Genomic DNA, 22,004 nt, shown 5'->3' with positions numbered 1-22,004 from the left:
GAGGTTAATTGAAGATGAGTCTCACTGGAACTTTTCTGCCTGGGCTGGCTTAGAACCATGATCTTCATATCACAGCCCCTTCAGTTGCTACATTTACAGACCTACGCTACAGGTGCCCAGCTTTCTCCAAACCTTTAAGAATACGCCATGTATAATCTATTACAGTTATTATGGCATTGCCATAATTATCTGTAAAGTAAAATAGTGCTGTTAGGAAAACCTACGTACTTAATATTAAGCAAAGTTCTAATTGGTAGCATCTCTTTTTTCGTTCAACTCTGAGTTTGTTACTGTGCAAATTTCTTTTTTTTCCAGGAATACTAAGAAATGATGTATTATACCTTCCATTCTTAGCTTTAAAAAGCACTTCTGTCAAAGAAAATCATTAAACTTGGAAAAGGTAACAATTTCACATGTATTGATCTAATTCTGTATCCTTTAGGTTCTCTTTGTTAAGTGATGGAGGACTCAGAATCGCCAATGTGACCAAAGCTGATACTGGAACCTACACATGCACTGCAGAAAACCAGTTTGGAAGAGCAAATGGCACAACACACTTGATTGTTACAGGTCAGTGCACTTCCTAAAGATTGCTTTGCCCAGAAACACACTGCCATGGATTATTTATTATGGTTAAAGAAATCGACTGTGTTATATTTTTCACAATACGCGTTGCCCTATGATTATAAAGCCAATGTTTACACTCACATTTTTAACAGGTGGTTGTCCAGGGCAGAATATTTAATATTTCTTCAGAACAACAGATTGTCTAGTGGGGAAAGGGAGCCATTCATGATTGAGCTGGGATGGTGGACAATTAAATTTCCTAGGAGCCTATACCAAAGATCTGTTTTATTCCATTCTCTGCATTAGGTTTTTCAGGCATAGCTTGTCTTCTTCATTTATAATGATTAAAGTTTTTGAAATAATCTTTTATATCAGTCAGATATACGTAAGTTTATGAAGGTATGTACTGAGGATTGAGTTTAGAACCCGCACTTGCTCCTTTAGCTTTATTGTTCAAGGCTAATACTTTACCATTTGAACCATAGGTCAACTTCTGGCTACTTTCCTTGTTAGTAGATACAGATGTTTAATAGACTTGTCTTCCTTGAATGGCTTTGAACTGCCTTCTTTAGCTCTCAGTCTGTTGAGTAGCTAGCATTACAGGCATGAAGTACCAGCCCCTGCCATTGTTCCTGCATGTTGCAAAAAATAATAAAATTGGGTTGAAATTGATTTCTGTCAGTATTATAACTCTTTATGTAAAGTTGGCTTAATTTCTAAACACAAATAGTATATGAGAAATCCAAATACCTTTAATGGGCATTTGTAAAACCAATAAATTATTGCTCTGCATTAAAAGGCTATTTTAATCTTACAGCTGTTTAATTACATAGATGTATAGGTATACCTATGCATAAACAAACTGTAATTCTGATATACATACTCCTTAAAAAATTTGCTTTCATCAGAAGAAAATGCTAATGTCTTCCTTGTAAATTATTTACCCAATAGAACCAACAAGAATAACATTGGCACCCTCTAACATGGATGTCTCAGTGGGCGAAAGCGTGATTTTACCCTGCCAGGTGCAACATGACCCCTTGTTAGACATAATATTTACGTGGTATTTTAATGGTTCCCTCACGGATTTTAAGAAAGATGGATCTCACTTTGAGAAAGTAGGCGGGGTAAGTTGTGGTGCTTTTCTTACACTTTGTATATTTTGCATGTCTCTGACATATTTCTTCTAAAATAAAACCCCAAATCTCATTTCTGTTTTGTAATGACTAGAAATCAAAGATATTTACTTCATCCTATAGAGAGAGAGAGAGAAAGAGTGTGCGTGTGTGTGTGTGTGTGTGTGTGTGTATGTGTATGTGTGTATGTGTGTTTATGCTAGTCCTGAGCCTTGAATGTGGGCACTGTCCCTGAGCTTTTTTGGTCAAGGTTAGCATTCTGTCACTTCAGTCACAACTCCTTTTGCAGCTTTTTGGTGATTAATTGGAAGTAAGAGTTTCATAGGCTTTTTTTTCATAGATTTTTATTATAATTAATAGAAGGGTTACATTGTATTTGCCAGATAGAAGGTACATTAATTCACATACATTGATAACCTTTCTCATGTATTGGTCCCAATTTCCCTCCCCCCCACCCTCACCCCTCATCTTGTTTTCCTCCCTTCCCTATCCAATTTCAAATAACCAAATACAAATATATCCAATATATCAGATAACAAATTGAAATACTGATTCAGAAACACTGAAATTATTCCCTGCACTCTAATAACACGCTAGCATGTGACTTTTATTTTTAAAACCTTATCCATGCAAGAGGAAACTTCTCTAATAGAGCTCCTCATGTTACTTCTTTTTTTTAAATTTTTTATTGTAATTAATAAAAGGGTTACATGATATTTGCCAGATAGAAGGTGCATTAATTCACATACATGTCTTGGTATCCATTACCCTCCCCTCCACCCTCCCCACCCGTCTTGGTTTTCCCCCCTTCCCTATCAAATTTCAAATAACCAAATACAAATAAATTCAATATATCAGATAACAAAGTGAGATACTGTAACAATATGAGATACCCAAGGGACAGCAAAGGAGATGAGAGGCAACATAGTACATTAAGGACACAATCATTCGTTATATGGCTTTTGTTTCAATATCCTGGAGGTCCTTTCAATTAGCTTCATACTATATGGCCTTATGTATCAAGATTTTGCTCTATTGCAGATCTCTGCTAGTAGAGCCCAAGGTTTCTACTGATTATGACGAATGAGGGAAACCATTGAGCCTAAGTTCCTTTGAGTCTGGCTTACTTCACTTAATATGATTTTGGATCAACAAGTTCTGGTATTTGTACACAATGGAATTCTATGCTGCTGTCAGAAAGAATGACATTGCCCCATTTGTTAGGAAATGGAAAGACTTAGAAAAACTCATGTTACTTCTTTGAAAAATAGAATTTGAACCACACACACATAATCCCAGCTATTTAGGAGAGGCAAATGGTTTGTGAGTTTGAGTCTAGCCTGGGTAAAGGCAGGTGACACTGATTTCAGAAGGCTTGAACATGGCTCTGCTGGCAGAGTACTTTCCCCAAATGATGAAGCTCTGTATTAAATTCCTAGTACTGGAGTAAAAAGAAAGAAATAAATTTAAAGTATTAGTTACCTTACAATTAAGTTTGAAATTTATCAGTAAAATCTTGGTAATATATTTTCTAATACAAGACTCTCTATATTAGGTAATCCTAAGGAAATGAGTAATGAAAGACGGAAAATCTGAAATAGGTTGATTTTAATAGGCCACAAAAAATGCTTAAAGCCACAAAGAATTGCTCAAAGGCTCAACTAGATTGCTGCTTTCTGAAAGAGGAACTTGTAGTTAAGACATGCCAGTTAATGATGTAATTTAACTCCCCTGATTTACACAGCCTTGATGGGCTCTACAGAAGGCATAAAGTCATCTCTGTAAAGAGTCAAGTGTCTGAAACATGAAATTTCATAAATTAATGCCATCACTTACCAATTTTGTTCCTTCCATAACATGAGAGTTCATGGCCTATGAATTTTTTTATTCACTTCTGCCATTAGTAACCTAATATTCTTTCATCAGTATAAAACAGTAAAGCCAAAAAGATGGCATTGCCCTTAAGCACAGCAATTAAGTAAATCGGTTTTCTGTTGCATGATAAGGGAAAAATATAACAACTCTTCTCTGATTCTATATTCATTACAGAATGCACACTAATACCAAAATAGTTTGTGTATTTTTTTCACTATATGGAATATGTCTTATTTATATAAATGGGAAAATATGAGCAGAAAATCTAGGTAAAGGAAAAACCACTTCTCAGTGTTCATACCTAAGTCTTTGTTTAAAGGTGGAAGAATGGTTTAGATTAATAAAAAGCTACCTCATAGTTACATATTTCACCTCAAGATATATATTTTTAAAGATGAATCCCTAAATACTGACTATCTAGTAATATAATCTTGGGGTGCAATTTCCTAAACTCATAAAGCTCTATTAATTTATATATTCCTATTATGTATTCCTAAACAATAAGATAAAGGGGTGTGATGACACCAGTCACAGGTTTCTGCAAGATTGGAATGACACGTTTCAAAACAAAATCATTCAAGGAAGTATCTAAAGCCAATTGATTCTATGGGAAAATCCAGTTCTCAAGTTGTGCTCCATTGTTGTATGTTTGGTGTCAGTGTGGGAGAAGAGGAACGGAGTCATGGAAGCTAAATCAGCAATCGGGTGACTACTTTGGTTCAGAATTTACCATGCAAGTCTTGAAAGGTGAGGTGAGATGTGATTGACAGTGAGGATCCATGCCTTCTGACACAAGAGTTCTAGGGAACCATTGCTTACTTCATGACAAAGCATTTAACTTTTTAAAAATAATTTTATTGTGATTAATAGAAGGGTTACATTATATTCACCAGATAGAAGGTGCATAACTTCACAAACATTGATACCCTTTCTCATGACATGGTCCCATTTCCCTTCCCCCCACCTCCTGGTAATCTTGATTTCCCCCCTTCCCTATCCAATTTCAAATAACCAATTAAGCACATATAAAATATATCAGATAACAAGGTAAAGTATTGTAACAATATGAGATAACCAAGGGATGGTAAAAGAGATGAGAGATAACATAGTACATTAAGGACAACAGTCACTCATTATATGGCTTTTGTTTCCTTATCCTGGAGGTCCTTACATTTAGTGTCATACTATTTGGCCTTATGTCTCTAGACTTTGTTCTATTGTAAATCTCTGCTAGGAGAGCTCAAGGTTTCTGTTGAGTATGACAAATGATGGAGACAATTGGGCCTATGTTCCTTTGAGTCTGGCTTACTTCACTTAATATGATTTTCTCTTTTTTTTCATATATTTTTATTGTAATTAATAGAAGGATTACATGATATTTGCCAGATAGAAGGTGCGTTAGTTCACATACATTGATACCCCTTCACATGTCTTGGTCCCCATTTCCCTCCCTTCCACCCCCACCCCTCACCTTGTTTTCCCCCCTTCCCTATCCAATTTCAAATAAAAAATACAAATATATCCGATATATCAGTTAACAAAATGAGATACTGTAACAATATGAGATAACCAAGGGACAGCAAAAGAGATGAGAGATAACATAGTACCTTAAGGACAACAATCATTCATTATATGGCTTATGTTTCTATATCCTAGAGATCCTTTCATTTAGCGTCATACTATATGGCCTTATGTATCAAGGTTTTGCTCTATTGCAAATCTCTTCTAGTAGAGCCCAAGGTTTCTACTGATTATGACAAATGAAGGAAACCATTGAGCCTAAGTTCTTTGAGTCTGGCTTACTTTACTTAATATGACTTTTCCTAAGTCTTTTCATTTCCTAACAAATGGGGCAATGTCATTCTTTCTGACAGCAGCATAGAATTCCATTGTGTACAATTCCACATCTTACTGATCCACTCATCAACTGAGGGACATCTAGGTTGCTTCCATATCTTTGCTATGGTAAATAGTGCTGCAATGAACATTGTTGTGCTGGTGGATTTAGTATGTCCTTGTTTCTGGTAAGGACATACTGAATATGATTTTCTCTAAGTCTTTCCATTTCCTTACAATGGGGCAATGTCATTCCTTCTGACAGCAACATAGAATTCCATTGTGTATAAATACCACATCTTGTTGATCCACTCTTCAACTGAGGGACATCTGGGTTGGTTCCATATCTTTGCTATGATAAATAGTGCTGCAGGGAACATCATTGGGCTAGTAGATTTAGTATGCCCTTGTTTCTGAATGATTGGGTAAATGCCAAGTAGTAGAATTGTGAGCTCTATGTTTAGTCTTTTGAGGAACTGCCATACTGTTTTCCATAGTGATTGAGCAAGTTAGCACTGCCAACAGTGTAGTAGGGATCCCTCCTGGCCACATCCCCTCCAGCATCTGTTGTTATTAGTTTTCTTGATCCTGGTCATTCTAACTGGAGTGAGGTGAAATCTTAGAGTTATTTTGATTTGCATTTCTTTTAGGACCAGATATGTCGAGCATTTCTTCATAGGCCGTTTTTATTTCTTCTTCAGAGAAGACTCTCTTTAAGTCTTTGGCCCATCTTTGAATGGGATGGTTGTTTCTTTGGAGATTAGTTTTGGAGTAATTCAATTTTTTGGGCTGTTGATATATTTTAGATATGAGGCCTTTGTCCGTTGTATGATTAGTGAAGATCTTCTCCCATTCAGTAGGCAACCTAATTAATTTACTAGCTATGTCCTTTGCCATACAAAAGCTCTGCAATTTAATGCAGTCCCACTTATCCAGCCTTCCTCTGATTTGTTGTTTCTTGGTCCTTATTGAGAAAGTTTCGACCTGTGCCAAGGAGGCCTAGTGTATCTCCTATTCTTTCTTTTAAACTTTTCAGTGTGTCGGCTTTTACCTCGAGGTCTTTGATCCATTTGGAATTAATTCTGCACTTAACTTTTTGTTCGTTAATTTCTGATCTCTTTTCATATAAGCTTTGCTCTCTTCCCAGAATACTAATTTTCCCCCTTTGGTCTAAATACTTCCATTTTAAATTGTGTCTGCATATTCACACCTGTGCACTTTAGTTTCACATATTCACATTGGGAAGAGAATCATATCTCAGGATGAGTATGTTTTATCTCCCCATATATAATCACCGTTTATTCAGTGAGGAGTAAAGATATTTCATTATCTCCCCCAGGGTGATATCTTTCTTTCCTTTAAATTAACCTTAGCTCCTACTGATAGGAAGAGAGTAGTGACAGACCAAAGGCCAACAGAAACATAGGGACATCACTGTATGGTATTCAAAAACCTGATTGCCTAGTAATATTACTCTGATTTTAAGAACACTCAAAGTTATTTTTGACTTGCTTAATAAGCTAACTATTGGACTCAAAGACGTGATCTGATAGAAACTCACTGTAAATAGAAATATCTTAGCCTATACATAGTAGGCATTCACTGTATCCTGTGAGGATGTCTAAACATACATGCTTTGATAAACTGGATGTGTTTCCTGTACTTTGGAAATGAAGAATGTCTAGAACCAAGCTGTATAATTTTACAAACATTTGGTGGAATTGGATCTATGATGGATTAGATTGTGTGAGAATAAAAGCCACTGGAAGCAATAAGAAGCTGAGCAGTGACAACCAATCTGCCATTCATTTAACTAGCTCACTTCAGTGTCATTTATTTCCCGCTGGCCACAATTTCACTCTGGTTACAGCAGCTACTCATGAGCTTAAGGCTTGATGTTTTTTCCAGCTTTCAGTAGTAGAAAAGACATCTCCAAAAGTGATCCTTTGTGTGTGATGATGATATGATGTGGTCACTTTGACTAGATTGGTTTGAAGTATTTGGGAATGACTGCTATTTTAAAAGCAGCAATCATTTTACAACACAAAACTATGCTAAAGAGTATAGGTGTATTGAAAATACAGATCTGAGGAAAGCATTGATTACACCAACTATTTATTGTGATACTCTATGTTTTTAAACATCTCACTCTTGGACTGTGTTCTCGATTGTGCATCTTGTCCAAACCCAAAGATTGATATGACTTGGAAAGATTATTAAGAGCATAAATCCAATAATGAACCCAGAAAACAACACCAGAAAAAATATTATGACTTCTCTTAAGCACCTTCCCTAAAGCACAGCTTCTCTTATTTTGCTGTTTAGTGGGAATAAAAAAAAACTAGTAGCGAAACAAAACAACAATAGCAACTGGAGACATGTGAATACATTTAATGTAATGCACAGTTATTTATCTTACCGTTTACTTGGCCAGGCACACAGAAGCTAAGTTGCTGCTTAACAATTGGAATGAATGGTTTAGTGATCTCTTCAGTGGCACCTAAGACTATAATTGGGTGCTGGTGGCTCATGCCTATAATCCTGGCTATTCAGGATTGTATTCAGAAGATTGTGATTCAGAGCCAGTGAGGGCAAGAAAATTCATGTGACTCTTGTCTCCAATTAACCACCAGAATACTGGAAGTGGGTTGTGTCTTAAAGTGGTAGAATCAAGGCCGGGAGTTTGGCCTAGTGGTTGAGTGCTTGCCTAGCATGCACGAAGATCCAGATTCAATTCCTCGGTACCACATACATAGAAAAAAGCCAGAACTGGTGCTGAGGCTCAAGTGGTAGAGCTCTACCCTTGAGAAAGTCCAAGGACAGTGCTCAGGCCCTGAGCTCAAGCCCAGGACTGGCAAAAAAAAAAATAGTGGTAGAATCCTACACTTGACTGAAAAAGTTCAGGGGTAGTACACAGGCCCTGAGTGTTATCCCCACAACCAAAAAACTAAAATGAAATAAAAAAGAAAAACATGTAAATTGGAAATGACTCTTGCTCAAGGATTATATGGAAATTTGTAGTGTTCTCTATTTGGGAAGGGAGGAGTCATACTGAAGAAAGTAATCCAAAAAGACAAAGGGGCCATGTTTCCTCTCATATGTGAGTGAGTTAGACCTAAACTTTAATATGAAAACATTCAGGGTCATATGTATAATTATGTGGTTAAATATGATATACTGATGAGTATATGTCATAGTTTTTTGACATAAAAAAATGAGATAGGTAGATACATAGATATGCATTATATATATATAGAGAGAGAGAGAGAGACAGAGACAGAGAGACAGAGAGACAAAGAGAGACAGAGAGAGAGAGACAGAGAAGGGAAGAAAGAAAATTTACAGTGACCCTAAGATAGTTGTATCTTGTAATATTTTAATTTTTCTCATAGTTTTATACAGTCCTAAAATATCCCAAACAGATTTAAGTTTAAACAATCCTGAGAGTATGTATAGGAAAAAGCAAGGATAAAACAATATGCCAAGCAAAGTGATATATTGTTTCTGTAATTCTAGCTACTGGAAGCAAGGATCGAGTTCAAGGCCAACTGGGACCAAAATTAACACAACATCACTTCAAACAACAGGCTAAATGTGTTAATGATTATTTTATAATCTCAGCAGTGTAGGCACAGTCATAAGAAGTAGATCATAGATCTTTCTAACAGAAACATGTGACATTATCCAAAAACCAATAAATAAGTAAAAGCCAAAAAGCTAAAGCATAAAAGGGCTGGAGGCATGGCTCAAGGTAAATCACTTTGTTCAAACCACAGCACTGCAAATTTTTTAAAACTGTGGTAGTATTTTTTAAATTTTTTAAAATATTTTTCATTATTAGGGTAAAGTATAGAGGGGTTACAGTTACATTCACTAGATAGGAGGTGTATTACTTCTCGTGTTTTTGTCCCCAATTCCCTCCTGCCACTGACTCCCAATCATCTTGTTTCCACCCATAAAATGTGGTAGTATTTTTTATTATATATTTTATTATAATTAATAGAAGGGTTACATTATATTCACCAGATAGAAGGTGCATTACTTATCATTGCTACCCCTCTTATATTTTGTCCCCATTTCTCTCCCCTCACCCCTTCCCCTCATTTTGTTTTCCCCTTTCCTTATCCTATTTCAAATAAACATGTATACAGTATATCAGATAACAAGGTAAGATACTGTAACAATATGAGATAACCAAGAGACACCAAAAGAGTACATTAAGAACAGTCAAATGTGGTAGTATTTTAAAAGGAGAGTAATTCCCAGAGTCTGGGGTATATTGCTTATATGTCTGGAGTTGTTGGTTGTAGAGATGTTTGTTCAAGTCTGGAATTGTTGAGTTAGATTGAACATGTAACTCATACAGGTTTTCAAGCCTGTTTCAATCTTGCATATACTGTAGATCTTTAAACCCTTTGCTTTATATTTCTCATGCATAAAATCGAGATTATCTTAATTTATTCAGAGGTATGTACAGCACACTAAGAGACATGCATGTTAGCTCTTACTCTTTACTGTTCTTTCTAAGGCTGCAGGCGGCAATCATATCACAGGATTGTTTCTAAATTTCCAAGAAAGCTACCAAAACGTCTCCCAAAACTATAACCTTTCCATGTCTCTTCCTGGACATGTCCTTCCCCTTGACTTTTAACATTATTACCTACAGATGGTTAAAAAGCATTAACATTTTACTGCCAAATTCTCATTTCTCAAAGACTGAAAGTCTCTCCATTGTCGTATTACTAATTTGAGTATGGAGGAAGATATAAAATTATATGACTCTTCCCAATCAGAAGACAGGATATGAGCACAACACCAGTGGCTCACACCTGTAATCTGAGCTAGTCAGGAAGCTGAGATCTGAGGCTCATGGTTCAAATACAGCTCAGGCAGGAAAGTCCTTGAGACTCTTATCACCAATTAACTACTAGAAAACTGTAGATGGTACTGTGGCTCAAGATACTTCGAGCACTAACCTTGGGCAGAAAAGCTCAGGGACAGCGTCCATACCCTGAGTTCAAGCCCATGACCAACTAGAAAGAAAATGATGGATATGTGATATTAAATATGAGGAAATTCATGAGTAGGAATAAAAATTCCTCCTTGTTTCTAGGTAAGGAAATTCACTCACACATGCACGAGTATGTGCTCACACATACATACACACATACACACACAACCACTTGGGTAGATGATTTCATAGAAGAATGTCAATTTTCAACAAATGAAATATTTGCTTGTATCAGTTTTTTCTCACTATCAGATGTCCATTGGACAGTTGTTTTTGAGGCACAGCATAAAATCTGCTCGTGATGGCTTCTGTCTCATATGTCTTCTCTACTTTATTAAAACTGCAAATGCCTAGGCTTTTGTCTTCGTATCAAAATGCCAGACTATTCAGGCCAGGTGAGATGAATCATTCTTGATATACAGATCTTCAGAGGCAGAAATGAGAATGTCATTATTACAGGGTGGTCTGGATAAAAATGTTAGACCATAAGGAAGACAGAGAGAGAGAGAGAGAAAGAGTGGGGGGAGAGGGAGAGGGGGAGGGAGGGAGGCAGAGAGGGAGGGAGGGAGGGAGAGATGGGGGAGGGAGGAAGGCAAGCAAGGGAAGAAAAAGAGGAAGGGAGGGAGGGAGGGAGGGAGGAAGGAAGGAAGGAAGGAAGGAAGGAAGGAAGGAAGGAAGGAAGGAAGGAAGGAAGAAGGAAAGGATGGATAGAGGGAGGGAGGAAGGGAGGGAGGGAGGGAAGGAAGAAAGGCATATTGACCTGCTGTGGGTCAAGTAAATATAGGATTGTGGTCGCAAAATCAAAACGCTATCTGAACAGCAACTAATGCAAAAAGAGCCAAGGATATGCTTCAAGTGACTTCACGCATCCTTAGTGGACATGAGACCTCAAGTTTAATCTCCAACACTGGAAAAAAGAGTGTAGAATATGATGGAAATCATTAGTTCTCTCATTCACTGCATATACCTTCATCCAGGGTGTCATTTTCCTACTGTCAATTACACCACTTATGAAAGTTTTCATTTTCACATAATCAAGTACATTTATATTCTTCCTTTCTGAAAGTTTTCATGGATTAGATTCAGTTTGCTAATGGTTTGCTAATGATTGTTGTATATATGTGCACTATACTTGTCATGTAGTCCTTTATTTTGGTTATTAATTTGATTCTGATCTCATAAACAAAGAGAAAGTATTTTCTCCCCTTCTATTTCTGGAAAGATTATGCAGAAGTACTGTAATCTTTTGCTTAGGTGTTTCGAACCATTTAGGCCTGGTGCTTTCTGCTTTGGAAAATTACTTATTGCTAACTTAATTTCCCTAATAGGTCTAAGCCAGTTGATGAGTTTTACCAATTGTGTTTTTCAAGTAATACATTTTTTCCATCCAGGTTATCCAATGTATGAGAAAAAGAATTACTCATGTTACTTTATTATGCTTTTAATATACAAAAACACTTTAGTTGTGTCCCAGATTTCATTTCTGATAATACCAATTTGTATTGTTTCTCTTTATTCTTAGCCTGGTTAAAGCCTTATTGATATTCTTGATCTTTTTATATACCCATCTTTGGTTTATGTCCACTTTCTCTATTGATTTACTGTTTTCAACTAGAGTTCTGGTCTAAATTTTATTTCTTTTATTATGTTCGCTTCGAATTTACGTTGCTCTTGTTAATCTAGTTTTCTGTAGCAGAGGCATAGATTATTGATCCTAGACCTATTTTATATACATGTGCCCATGCTACAGATTTCCCTCTAAATCCTGCTTTTACTACATCTCACAAGTCTTTGGGTTGTATTTTTGTTTGCCTATAATTTAAACTTTTCTATCATTTTGTTTGATATTTCTTATTCCACACATATATTAAATAGGAATATATTGCTCCAAAGTTTCTAGATGTTTTAGCCATCCTTGTGTCATTAATTTATAGCTTTACCATCATCTCAGAGCCAACATTATGTGATTTACATAGCCATTCATGCATTTTCAGTGGGTTTTTTATTGCCACAGTTAGTACATTATGTTTTAAAATTCCTGATCTTACAATTCCAATACTCCTGATATTTATGACTGTTCAGTTTCTTCAAATTGTGGTTTTGGACTTTTAGTATTTTTTAGTAACTTTTGGTTGAGAGGAAGATATGTTATAGTCAGTAAAAGAGACAGCAGTAAATTTCCCTTTAATGATACAGCAATAAGGTATAGGGCGAGTGGAATTGTAGTCCTGTAATAGCGGGTCTCCGTTGTTGATGGCCCTGTGCCCTGGACTGTGAATTTCACTGACTCTTGTCCATTTTCCCCTATTACATGGTACAGGAAGTCTGTGAAAGAGCTGAGTCAGCTATTTATTTCCCTCTGTTGAGTTAAGATCTGATAAAGTCCCAGAAGTTTAGTATTGTTGAAGTGTCTCCCAAAGGCAGACTTTGTTTAGAAGAAGGAGGAATGGAGTACTTCTCCCTCACTCCTGTCAAAGGTGTGATGGTGTTTTACTCCCGTAGTCACAGTGAGAGCATAGCAATTGTCCTACAGGTAAAATTAAAGTCTCTGGGGCTTTCCTGCGACTGTGTCAACTGTCACTGAAGGCTTTGGCTCTCAGGAATTTTTGCTCTGACTATCCAGGCATTGGTTCATCCCAGTCAAGTTTTTCCTGTCCAAGTTTAGCTTTCTTGGTGCTTTATTTTTTAGAAAGTTGGGAACCTCTGTGTCAGTCAATTAAGTACACAATTTTAACAATTAGGAGATTGCTGTGTGACCTTATTCTCTGCCATCCTTAAGAAGAGTTGGTGGTGGTGGTTTGTTTTTATTTAGCTGGTGTTTGAACACAGAGTCTCTGCTTGCTTGGCTTACTTGCTTTGCTTCTACTCTGCCAGTAGAGCCGTGTTGGTAGCCATGCTGTAACTGACTAGTTTGGAGACTGAGCTTTCTACCAGACTAGCCTCAAGTCACAATCCTCTGTGTTTTCGCTTCCCAAATAGTTGCAGTACAGATGCGAGCACTGGCAAAGCATTACTAAGATATTTATGTGAAATGACCAGAAACTACCTGCATTGCTGTCTCCCCTTTTAATCCACAAATTGCTTTCTTTTTTATCATTGAGATATATTATTCATGGTGGCTTAGACTTTATGCTCCAATCTCAGAAAGAAAATAATTTCACTTTGCAAAGCATGACATTTAATTACCTCATTTAATTGATCTGAACACAAAGAAGAAAGTGTCGAATAAATAGGGAATTTGAAGTGATTTAAAAGTTTAGACTTGAGAGCAGGAATTTTAGCTGGTTAGTTGCTTAAAATTATAATTATGGACAATACTCTGAATTTTAAGCATTTCTTTTTACAGTGACTAAAATATTAGAGCATACTCTTTATCCAAAGTAGGTTATTGATAGTCACATTTGTTATCAACCTCAGTCTTTCCTTCTTTTGCTTTTCAATATGATGTTGAGATGAAAAAAAATCTGTGCTTCTAAAGTATGAGAGACATATTGGAATACAATAGACTGCAATTGTAATAAAAGTAGTATGAACTCTTTAAAAGCAACTCTCCTAGGAGAGGGTATAATTTTGTTCCCTCTGAGCCCTTGGGAGTTCTTTCCCTGGCCCACACACAAACATGAAAGGAAAGGGGCTGAGTCTAGGGCTTTGCAATTTTTTTTATTCTGCTTTAGGCTTTTAGCAAAATCAGCTGACAGCCTGCAAAGGTGAATCTTGGTAAGAAAATAACCCCAAATCACAACTGGTTCCTCTCAAGAGGGAATCAAAAAGAATGGTAGAGAACCTGGAAATTATTTTCTGTAGTCCCTATAGGCCATCTACTCAGGTCACTAGTGGGAACATAGTGGAGACCTCAAGGAATTTAGGAAATAGTGTTTTCCAAATATGGTGGCAACACCATGACTTTTCCAATGTGAATGTTCTTCTTCCTACAGTATGACTTTTGACACTCATCTCCATCGAGTAAGCTCCATCCATCCTTTTACCCTTAGGACTTCAAGACCTGTGTGTCCACCTTACCAATAAAGAACCACAAGAGCCATGCCATGTGATTTATGAGGCTAGCTCATACACGTATATGCTTCTGTGTAAGTTCCATTGGCAACTCTGGAAATTCAGCCACTATAATATGAGGAAATGAAAGCACACTGTGGAGAGTTTCACCTCATCAAGAACCAGTCTCTGGTCCACAGATTCTGCTAACCGTCTATCCAAGAACCAACTCAAACTTATCAGTTTTGAATGAATTTCTCAGCCCCACTTACAGCCATTCCAGCCAGGCAGGTATAGAATGGGGATGTGCTGTCTTCATGAATCTTACATTTTGGAGTAAGTTGTTATATAGCAAAAATAATCAGTATCAGAGGTCAACCTAAGTCATATTGTATAAACTTGAAGTTTTTAGGGATCAAATGACTATTGCTTTGTATCAATGGATTCATTTTCCTTTCTTTTTATTGAATTTATTTTTTGTTATTTTTTAATTTTTTTATTGTCTGGATCATGAATAGATGGGTTACAGTTACATTCATCAGTTAGCGGGTACATTACTTCTCGAACCTTGATACCCCTTCTCAGGTTTTTGTCCCCTTTCCCTCCCTCCACTTCCTCCCAATCATCTTGTTTTCCCCCTTCCCTTCCCTATTTCAAAGAAATAAATAAACATATATACAATATATCAGGTAACAAAGTCAGATACAGTAATCATATGAGATTAATCATAAGTGGAAAAAATAGAAAAGAGCTAACTTCACATAGTACATTAAACGAAATGAGCTCTAGGTTATGGAAACAAGAGGCTTATCTTTTTTATTGTTGTCTTAGTGTACTATTTTTGTTATCTTTAAATAGTTTTACAGTGGAGATTCAATTCCATAGATCAATTTATGTATTAAAGTCATCTTGGATGAATGCCACCCTTTTTACCTTTCTCTCCTCCATCTAATTCCAACCACACTTGTTCCCTGACATAACCTACTTTCATTTTCATGGACAATGGACAAATCTCCTATCACTAGACTACCTACATCTGATAGAAGGGTAAAGACAGATATTGACAAAATCTGATCCATGAAATAGATTGTTCTTAGGACAATTATAACATGGCACCCCTTTCATTTTTGTATAAAATGTGTTATATCTATTAAGGATGATACAGAATTATAAACAATAAGTTTTTACATACATCTACAGAAATTTACCTCTGTGTTTAATTATATTCATTTTGGTTTTAAAACTATGATGAGCATACTAAGGCAATGAATATCAAGAAATGAACATAGTGGTTAGACATGTTAACACAGGCCTGTAATTCTAGCTACTGGGAATGCAGAGACTTCCATTTAAGTCCAGCCAGAGAAAAATGTAGAGAAACTTAAGCTCAACCAACAAAAACTAGATGTGTTAACATGTACCTGTGAACTCAGAAATGTGGAAAGTTTAAAAAGAAGACTCATATGGTCCATATCCTCTTGAACATATATGTAAGACCCTATTTAGATCTAACTAAAGCAAAAAGTTGTGGAGTAGAGCATTCCTATGGAGTTTGTCGTTGTTGTTTTTAATGAGAAAAATGGCAATGTACAAGTGATGGAGACACACACTATCTGCTTCACAAATATTCAATATATAGCCACACAATCTATAGTATAACCTGGTTGTTTCATGTTTACTAACTGCAGAACGTTAGAGTTGAGAGTGGTTCAAACAATGATTTCAAAATGAGTTCCAAAATGAGTGAAGATTAGGAAGGTAAACTTTTAGGTGCTACAGTAGCTCCTTATTAGTCAGTCACCTATGCCTGTTGGCCCAGGAGTTCCTGGAACTTTTTAAAAGATTCCTCGGGTGAATTAATAGCACAGCCAGCCTTAAGAGCTGATGAATTTAACAACCTGGATAACAGTGATTTTTCAAAGAACATACCATGTATTGAAAAAGGCAACATTAAGTAATATATCACAGGATGAGAGGCTCTTCTATTTTCAATTTTAGTTAGGTCACTTAGGTTAAATCAAGGAGAATGGTTTGGTATTTGGTTTGTTATTAGCAGTGTATAATCTCCTTTTTAATTAACAAGAGCACAGGTCTTAGCCCCAGGGACTGTGACAATATTCAAACTATGTCCATCTACATCATCTTTCAGTATCCATTCATGTTATTTTTGTACTCCTTGTGGTCATTTTAGCAGTTAACTATTAATTCTATGAGAATTTCAGATAAAAATATACATGGTGTGCATTAATTTGCATATTAATTCAAGAAAGCAACTCAAGAAAAATTAAATAAATAATCGAGCATTTGATACAAGCAGATTGTGAGGGCATGATTCTAATAACAAGCATAGAAAACTGGGAACTGATGACTCACGTGTTTAATCACAGCTCTTTGGGTACTGAGCATAGGAGTATCTTTGTTCCAGGATATCCTGAGTAGGAAAGTTTGTGAGCCTGCCACAGACCAGCCAGATCAAATTAATTCTGAGAAAAGACTGGAGATTGTGAAAACACACACACACACACACACACACACACACACGAGAAGGCTGGGACCAAGTGGGATGTTCTCATCAAAAGGTCTGGGAGCCTGAATCAGCCACACTATTGTTCAGTGCATTTACTTACACCAGCACTTGCACCAAGTAAAGATATGGAGAGAACATTTGTAGCAACAAGATGTCACCAGCCTAGCAATTTACACGTAGGTATATTACTTGCCTATAAAAAAAATATATGTCTTCCATCTAAATGACTGTTACTGCCTCAGGTCTTAAGGCAGTGGTGACAGGTTCCTAGATGTTGCTCAAGGAACTCATGTCTGTGGCTCCCATGTCTCTCTCTCCCCATCCATTAGCTGGTCCCATGGGGGCACACTTTTCATTCTACCTACATGAGAAACTGAGGTTGGAGGGAAAATAATATCACAGCAGCTCAGGTAGAAAGTGTATGAGATTCTGTCTCCATGGAAAGAGCTGGGTATGATGATATTTGCCTGTCATGCTTGCTATGACAGAAGCCTAAAATAGGCAGATCATAGCCCATGAGCACACCTAGGCAGGAAGTAAATTCCTATATCAAAAATAACCTTTGCAAAAACGGTCAGGAGGTAGAGTACTTGGGTTGAACACATTTCTAGAATACAAAACTCAAGAACATATAACTCTATCTATCTGTCTATCTATCTGTCTATCTATCTATCTATCTATCTATCTATCTATCATCTATTTATATCAACAAATAAGACATTAGAGAAGAAAACAGAATTCAAATTCAAGTTACAGACATAAACTAGCTGTTGAAATTGAAGAAGTTGACACCTGTGTAGTAAATCAGACATTTGGCACAACTTAAAATATGCATGAAATGCCTTCCACCAAGTCTGCGTGATGGGTAATATGTCACTCATTGGAATCCTCTAGGAAGAGGCATGCTGAGTCTCGAAATCCTCTAATGGAACAATTATTCCAGTTTATTGGTACTAAAGAAAGTCAAGTAAATTTTCGTATTAACAGATTGCAGCTTACCTGCTGTAAATTTCACCTGTTCAGACAACCAAGTGACAGCAGAAATTGTTAATCAGAAGATTTAAAACTGTTTACCATGGTAGGCCTTGTGTCCATGGTTCAGTGGCTACCAATTCTTTCTATTCTTAGGTGAGCAGAGTACATTTGTATTACAGGTGACCTTGAGGGAGACAATCGAGGTTGGTGGAGGTCAGGTTGATTTTGCTTGGTCAGAAAAGCAGAGATGAGTCATGTCACTCCCAGTTCTTTCCAGGTATTTCACAGAGGAAAGCATCATCTAATTTCTAGGAGGAATCTGTGGGCCCATTGTTTTTAAGGTACCTAGCTCTAGTTTATAAGCAGTGTCAGAATTTGGAAGATAACTCAATGAAGTAATAAATAATTAATATTGAAAGCTTTTCAGGCTGTAAAATAAAAATGATTAGAACAAATATAAAAGAGGAGAAATTCCTCCTCAACTTTGTCTTTTACATAACCCCCAAATTTGAAAATTATGCTTGTTGGTGATCTAGAGGCAGCATGTATATGTAGAATGCCTTGTAGGAAATTAGATTTTTGTTGGTGATTTGTTATACTCAAATGTCATGCTGCACAGGCCTTATCTTAAGAGGTTCTTATATTTCTTTTTTTTTTCAAACAAGATAGGTTCATGTCATTTGGTAACCACCAAAATAACTGATTCTGGCAAATCATCAATGCACAGGTAAACCTGTAAACTGATTAAACAAAAATCAGATATTCAGTCTAGTTACATATTATAAATTGTACCCCACAAGGTATTAATACTTACAAAGAGAAAAATAGCAACTTCACAATGAAGATGTTTCACAGATGTACTTTTAATGAGGTGAACAACAGTGATGGTCAAATTAGCTTTTCTTTCCCAACAATCTTCACTGCAAAGAATATAGTAGCACCTCTGTAGTATTCCTACCCAAATAATAACTTGAACCAAATCAGGAGAAAGCATAAAACAAACTACAAATCCAACTGATAGAACCTATAGAAATAACTGGTTCTTAACTGTAAAAAAAAAAAATCCAGGATCCTGAGAAATGTTCCCACTGAAAGAAACTGGAGGACATTATGTTACAAGAAATGAGTCAGGAATATTAAACAAATAACACGGTCTCACTCATGTGGAAGTTAAAATGTAATATCAGAAGTAGAGAGGAGAATAGTAGTGACCAGGGATTGAGAAGGGAGTAGGGGGATAGAAAAAAAGATAGATGATGGGAATGGAGTGCAGTTGAATAATAGGAATAATCTCTATTGTTTTATAATCCTGTATATAAACTATGGTTGACAATAATTGTATATTTCAAAACATCTAGTAGAGGGACTCTAAATGTTCCTTAAATAAACCATGCTTGAAACGATAGATATGCCAATCCTTCTGAACGTACCATTGTACATTGTATAAACATATTGAAATATATCATTGTTCCTCATAGATAAATGTGACTACTATGTACCAAAGTAAATTATATGTTTAAAAGACATATAATTGGGGCCGGGAGTTTGGCCTAGTGGTTAAAGTGCTTGCCTAGCATTCACGAAGACCCGGATTCGATTCCTTGGTACCACATACATAGAAAAAAGCCGGAAGTGGTGCTGAGGCTCAAGTGGTAGAGCTCTAGCCTTGAGAAAGTCCAAGGACAGTGCTCAAGCCCTGAGCTCAAGCCCAGGACTGGCAAAAAAAAAAGACATATAATTGCCAGACACTCGTGGCTCACACCTGTAATCCTAGCTACTCAAGAGGCTGAGATCTGAGGATCGCAGTTCAAAGGCAGTCCAGACACAAAAGTCAATGAGACTCTTTTTTTTCTTTTTTTATTGTAATTAATAATTGCCAGATAGAAGGTTCATTAATTCACATACATTGATACCCTTTCACATGTCTTGGTACCCATTACCCTCCCCCCACCCACCACCCACTCCCCGTATTGGTTTTCCCCCCTTCCCTATCAAGTTTCAGATAACCAAATACAAACAAATTCAATATACCAGATAACAGAGTGAGATACTGTAACAATATGAGATACCCAAGGGACAGGAAAGGAGATGAGGGATAACATAGTACATTAAGGACAACAATCATTCGTTATATGGCTTTGTTTCAATATCCTGGAGGTCCTTTCAATTAGCTTCATACTATATGGCCTTATGTATCAAGGTTTTGCTCTATTGCAGATCTCTGCTAGTATGTATTTTATTTTTGCATCTGGATTCTTTTTATGGTTGATCATACAATGTATTTCCACCCTACCTGTAATAAGTAGTGATCTGTCTGCTTGCTTATTTTCACCTGGTATGGTTATCACATCGTGTTATTTCCCCCAAAAGTATACTCTTTTGTAAATTACATGAGTGCCATCACCTAAGAAAATACAAGAAAAGTTAATGTGATCCTCTTCGTATTTAATTTGATACATGCTAAATTTTTCCTTAACATTTATTTCAATGATATTTTGCCTATAAATTCATTTATAAGACAAGTTCATTTATAACACTAATGTGTTTTGAAAATACTATTTTCTTCGAGGAGAAATTTATTGGGCTTGATGAGCAAATAATTGAAAATAATCTAGTTGGTGAGCTAGGCCCAGGAGCTCCAGCTGATAATCCTAGCTGTTTAAGGATCAGGGGATCTTGCTTTGATGCCAAATGACACAACATTCCTTAAGATATCATCTCAATTTAGACAGTATCCTGAGTCTTTTATTTCTTTTTCTTTTTTTGTATTAGTTATTTTTAGTAGAATTTTATGATTTGTTGGCCAGCTTGGACCAAGATCCTCTTATTTATGTCCCATAGCACATCTGGGCCAACAGGAACATGCAAACAAGCTCATAATTTTATTGGTTGAGGTTAGGTCTCAATGTCTTGCTGCCCTCCCTGACCATGAAGCAGTTTCTCCCTGATCTTCGCCTTCCAAGTAGCTACTATGAGCGCTGAGTTTCCTAGGCACTGATTTACAGTTTCTGGATTACCTTTGTCCCCTATCCTCTCTGTCCAAAAGCCCCATTCCACTACCTTTCCCTTACTGAATCACTGACATCAATTGAATCTTCGCCAGCCTCAGGTTCTTTACATATACATAGATGCCCTCACCCTCTTTTCCCAGATCATTTTTGCTTCTGTTCCATATCTTAGTTCAACTATATGTTCACTGGAAGGAGTATCTGCCTCATAAATGCCTTTTGATGACTCTTTACACTACCAGGGGCACACAAATTACAAATGCATACTCAGTTACATGATGGATGTCATGTGGTTTGATTTAACTTTTTTGTCAGTGTAACTTGTTTTACCTTCTGAAGAGCAGATATCATCTGTGACATAGCTCCATGTCCTTGAATGAATCTTAACATGTTAAGCACTAGGTCTATTTTTGTTAAGGTGATTGCTATTCCTGCCTGGAAAGAAAAAGCATTAGAAAACAAATAATGCAAATATATTTGACTGTTTGAAGTAGACAGAAACTAAGGAGAGAATCCCTATTCATTTTTTCATTTTATTTTCCTTTTTTTGTATTTATCCACAAAATTCCATGATGGTCCTAGCACATCGTTCTCTTTTCTTACCCCATAGAGCAAAAAGGATAAGCAAAAATTATAGTTCTTCTGAAGATAAGTTAGACTACTTGTCTTTGTAGATCTTTATGATCCAGCTAGTTCTCTTTTTCTATCAGTCAGTACCAAAAATCAGCAGAAGCTACAATCTCAACACCGAACTGTTTCTTACTCCTTGTGAAGAGAAAAGCAGCTAATGTTTTATTGAAAAGTCTTCTTAAGCTGGGCACTGGTGGCTCACACCTAGCTAATCAAGAGGTTGAGATCTGAGGATTTCAGTTCAGTGTTAGCCAGGGTAAGAAAATCTCTGAGATTATTCTCTCCAATTAACTACCAAAAAGCCAAAAATTGATCTATGACTTCTTAAGCACAAAGCTCAGTGACATTGCCTAGATCCTCAGTTCATTTTCTAGAAATGATACACACATACCCACACACACCAAATGGTCTTATTGAAATACTTTTACCCAACGTCTTTCAAAATA

At 36.5% G+C, this 22,004-nt stretch overlaps 1 protein-coding gene across 2 annotated transcripts in view; it reads left to right on the top strand.

Moving 5' to 3' along the window:
• Cntn3 (contactin 3) overlaps positions 1-22,004 on the top strand; it is a 259,601-nt gene that overhangs the window by 203,411 nt on the left and 34,186 nt on the right. For both annotated transcript variants that reach the window (XM_090324132.1, XM_090324126.1), the window contains exons 12-13: positions 443-570; positions 1,519-1,694. In XM_090324132.1, the coding sequence (XP_090180258.1) occupies positions 443-570; positions 1,519-1,694 (304 nt within the window). The remainder of the gene's footprint in view (positions 1-442; positions 571-1,518; positions 1,695-22,004) is intronic.

The sequence above is a fragment of the Megascapheus bottae genome, chromosome 2, assembly GCF_031878675.1.
Source record: "Megascapheus bottae isolate mThoBot1 chromosome 2, mThoBot2.hap1, whole genome shotgun sequence".
In the NCBI taxonomy this organism is placed as follows: domain Eukaryota; kingdom Metazoa; phylum Chordata; class Mammalia; order Rodentia; family Geomyidae; genus Megascapheus; species Megascapheus bottae.
This window is presented reverse-complemented; position numbering and strand designations above follow the sequence as displayed.